Source organism: Pinus tabuliformis, chromosome 7, assembly GCF_031772625.1.
Source record: "Pinus tabuliformis cultivar Carrire ecotype Pingquan chromosome 7, CPIR1, whole genome shotgun sequence".
In the NCBI taxonomy this organism is placed as follows: Eukaryota; Viridiplantae; Streptophyta; class Pinopsida; order Pinales; family Pinaceae; genus Pinus; species Pinus tabuliformis.
The window spans coordinates 1,965,423,244-1,965,427,960 of NC_142293.1; the positions used below are offsets into that span (position 1 = coordinate 1,965,423,244).

A 4,717-nucleotide genomic window follows, 5' to 3' on the forward strand; every position below is an offset into this window, starting at 1 on the left:
CTTCTCATGGGCTGAAATAAGATCTTTAACTATATTATGTAAGCAAAATTGGTGTCCTAGAAATTTATTTTTAGGAAAACGTTTTGGTTTTTCTCTCTTAAAAACATTTTTTTTTGAAAGAAAGACTAATAATTTGTTTTCATCCTTCCGTTTAAATAGTTGTGAGTTGCTTCATTTTGGTTTCAAGTAGTTGTTAGGAAATATTGGAAAAGAATCTTTTGGTTATGCATGTGTTGAAAGATTATAGATGCATAGACGAAACTATGAATATGTGAAAAGTATGAATATGTAGAATATAGCTTGTGTGCATCAAAATTAAAATTAATTTTTTCAATGCATTGTTTTTGCATGATTTATTGAGTCAAGAGTCTTACCATATTTCATATGTCAACACCCCTACCGAAGACAATTAAGTACACATAAAATTTACATTAAAATCAATGAGTTACTCTTACGAGCAAACCAACATTAGCTAGGCTAGGATCTTGGGATAAGCATGTGAGTAAACTACCCAAGGTCAAAAACCAAACTAGTGTTGTTAACGAGCAAAAAATTCCTTCTGCACTCATACTACCGGGACCACTCCAGTGAATGTGGAACGAAATACGAGACAACATTGGACTGTAATTGAAGGTAGCCTACCTTATCTTACAAATCCTTTGGGAATTATGTGTATTGGGGGTCCCTTCGGGGATTTCGGAACTGAGTCAGGGATTCAGGTATCCTGCCCACACAGCGTGCTGTCTACGACTATGTCACCCCCGGTGGTGTCTATGATCTGAGGTACCTCTAGTGGACAAACTTATAGGGACTTACACAAGGTGACTGGGACAGGCTGTCCTGGTTCCTAACACGGACAGATCTACTCTGTCTTCAGTTTTTGGGAGGGTGCTCATCTTCACGAGAGTACTTGGTCCCTCAATCTAAGGTTTGGGCAAAGCAATAAAGTAACCGTAATCATACATCTGGCCATCCTTCTCTGTTATTCATTGAAATACTGGGTTTCATCTCCGGTGATCGGTGCTTATGAGATGAGGTAATTTCCCTCTGTTTGCTGATTGATCCATTTAGTGTATTTTTTATATTTATTTAAGTACTTGAGTGCTATCATTTGAGACTTTAAAGAATATCACGATAAAATTTATTTGATAAAAAATAACGATCACCATGGCTACATCTGGTTCTCGTAGTCACTCAAGAGTCTTTCTTCCGTTGATAATCTCAAGAACAACTACTCCAAAACTAAATACATCTGCTTTCTCTGTCAACTGTCCATAGAAGGCATATTCAGGCGCTATGTAACCACTGCACAATGAAATCCACATACCTTAACCTTCTTAAAATTATATGATGATTCCTCACAGATGTGAATTGTAATGGGTTCATATCCTGTAATTTATTAATAAAGTTGGGGACATCAAGATATTGAAATCTGAAGAGAATTCTTACAAAGTTCCACCAATCCTAGTGCTAACGTGGCTATGATCTTCTCCAAAGAGTTTGGCTAAACCAAAGTCTCCTATTTTGGATCTGTATTTATTGTCAAGTAAAATATTGCTTGCTTGAATATTTCTGTGGATGATCTGAATCTCAGATTCCTCGTGAAGATAGGCCAGCCCACGTGCAGTTCCAACTATGAATTCGTACCTCTCTCTCCAGTCAAGCAAATGGCGTTTCGTTCTATCTGCGTTCATTGCATGACAACAAGCAAAAATGTTAGCAAGCTACATTGTCAAACTCGAACAGGTCAAGGATCTATGCACCGAATAGGTAGTTAAAGAGAGAGAAACTACCGAATAGAATCTTGTTAAGACTGTTGTTCTGGAGGTATTCATAAACTAGTAGCCTTTCTGAGCTTTTCACGGACCAACCAAGCAACTTCACTAGATTCCTGTGTTGAACACTACTGATAATATTTGCTTCATTGAGAAATTCAGTGTCTCCTTGACTTGAATCTATATTCTATTGGAATGTAATTTCAACTGCAGCAACAATTGAACGGAAATCGCACCTTCACCTGTAAACAATCCCAGCAGTTCATCTGTCTTTATTCCAATGGGCATTATTTGTTTCGGCTTATTCATGCCACCGCCATAAGTGTCTTTTCGCCCTTTACCTGTTTGTATTCCCAAAAGAGGAGGAAGATCAGATCCAAGCTTTGCGCAATAATTGTTCACATACAACATTAAAGAAGAAGCATGGCCGAGAAGGAAAGTACCAGCCTCGAGCCAGCCGCAGCATTCATCAGTCTTGGGTTTCAGCACAATCGACTCAAGAAATACAACAAAAGATCAAATTTGTTCATTATGTGTAGCAGAGACTCTGTCAGAGAGTTGAGGCGATTGATGGATAAGTTATGACCGCTTTTTGCACTATATATGTGTAGAGCCACAGCAGTGTTAATAACTCTGCAATGTAGTGCAGTAGCACTCAAATGTAATTTCTGTGTGTTTAAGAAAGAATGTGCAGCAACACGAGCTCACATGAATGAAGCCCTCTTGCACAGCAGTGCAGGGACTGAAAAGTAAGAGAGATAGAGAGCAAAGGGGAGCACGCAACAGCGTGAAGTTTTGCAGGGCAATACGCTGCAGCGCGTATGTGCTAAATGAATGTAAGACATAGATTGAAGTGCCTCTGAAGAAGGCATGTTGGTGAATCCCTCTGTCAAGAGGAAGGTGCTCTTAAGCACAGTCTTTGGTGAATCCCTCTGTTAAGAGGAAGATGCTTTTCAGCATAGGCAGTTGGTGAATCCCTCTGTTAAAGAGGAAGATGCTCTTAAGCATAGATTGGTAAATCCCTCTGTTAAAGAGGAAGATGTTCTTTAACATAAATTGGTGAATCCCTCTGTTAAGAGGAAGATGTTTTGTAACAGCAGTTGTGAAATTCCTCTGTGTGAGGAAGACTTATTTTTATCAGTTACTTTGTCGTTTATAAATAGAAGTTCCTTCTTGCCTGTTGCTGTTACACCGTAAGTTGAAAAATACTTGACGTCAAAAATTCTCGTTGCTGTTACACCGTAACTCAAAAAATATTTGACGTAAAAAATTTACGTTGTTGCAACACCACGAAGAGTGTTGCTGCAACACAAATTACAAAAACTGTGTTGCTGCAACACCAGTTACAGCAAAGCGATTTTTTTTTTCTGTTTTCGCTGTATTGAAACAGAGTATTATTTTGATGAGCTTTTAATCTTGAGGCAAAGTAGAGTATTATCTTATGCTCTGTTCTTGTGTTTTTTGAATTATCAGAGATTCCGAAAACAAGGTATTACTCTAGTTCATATTCCGAAAACAAGGTATTACTCTCAGTTCATATTTTTTTTGTTGTTTCGGAATTTATTAGAAAATTCCCAACAGTAGAAACAAAAGATTTTTCCACTGTATTTTGTTTGGAATAACCAGAAATTCCAGAAATATTCAACCATTTAATTGCTACCTCTCTTCCATCAAGTAGAACCCCCTACCCTACAGCAATTCAATAAACTTTAAAATTATTTCTATTCTTTATGGAAGCTGCGGGTACCAAAAATCTAATTCACAGAAAACAATAATACTAAGCGCTTACCTAAAATCTAATTCACAGAAAACAATAATACTAAGCGCTTACCTTAAAGACGGATCCAAAACCTCCCTGGCCAAGCTTGTTTTCCTCATTAAAATTTGACGCAGCGTGTCGTAGTTGATTATAAGTTCCGGGTTAGCAATACATGGGGATAAGTTAATTTCTCCTCCTCCACCTGCGAAAACATTTAGATTGAATCTAATTATTTTTTGTTAAAAAAATAGATGTAACAGTTCACATGATACATGTTTATGAAGCACACACGAATGACTTATCAAATTCAGGACCTCTGCCTCTAGAAATGCGTTCCCCAGGTTTGCGATGACAATTCCACATCCAAAGGCCTGTGGCTGCAATTAATCCAAGCATAACGTCTACTACACTGTAAGAAATCCGATGCACCTTAAACATTTTGCCTCCTGCAAATTTGCACAGGTAGCTTTAGTAAAGTGGCTATGTTTTATTGCAGAATATGAACGAAACACCTATATCCCTTATCGTTGTAAACTACATGTGACAGAAGATACCGGATAGCGGATGACTTTCACCGGGCGGTGGCGCGGGCCGCAATGGGATGAAGGAAGCATTGAAAAACCTAAAGACCTCGTAATTCAAAACGCAGTTCATACTTAAGTAGCTTGCTCCTATGACTCCAGATTCGCATCCCGCACTGGATATGGTCGACCGACGGGTACCGGATATAATCAATCGACCGGTATCTAGGCAGGATCGACAGTTCGTTTGGGACAAATCCCAACAGTGGGCTATGCTGTAGATTTCTGGCAGACCCGGATAACTGGTTTCGGATTTGTCTGTAACCCAATGCGTGTGACTCTGCACAGTTTTGTCGATAAGTTTTGAGAGTCCTCCTCGGTAGTATTTCCGAATTGCTCTGGCATAGCGATTATGATAGCCCTACAGTAGGGCTACATGTTTTAACACACTTGCTACTTTGATTATAATCGTTGTGAAAATTATGATTGTCGTAACGTAAGATGCAACCGTCTATAGAAATGAATCCAGAAGTGCTTTGGCATTTCTGAAGAATGCCTTTTTTAGCTGCAAATGCCTGCGATTTTCAATCGGAGGGATTGAAATATGGCCTGCACTGAAAAAACCTGTAAACAGTACTATACTTGTTTTATCCGTTAGCATG

General features: G+C 38.7%; 1 protein-coding gene across 1 annotated transcript; it reads right to left on the reverse strand.

Annotated features, from left to right (window-relative positions):
* Positions 1 to 1,190: 1,190 nt before the first annotated feature.
* LOC149256337 (cysteine-rich receptor-like protein kinase 2) lies at positions 1,191 to 4,460 on the reverse strand. Its single transcript, XM_089455322.1, has 6 exons — positions 4,350 to 4,460; positions 3,824 to 3,911; positions 2,012 to 2,116; positions 1,794 to 1,850; positions 1,450 to 1,684; positions 1,191 to 1,305 (listed from the first exon to the last, which is right to left on the reverse strand). Exons 1-6 carry the CDS (start codon positions 4,458 to 4,460, stop codon positions 1,191 to 1,193), a joined length of 711 nt encoding a protein of 236 aa, XP_089311448.1.
* Positions 4,461 to 4,717: the final 257 nt, after the last annotated feature.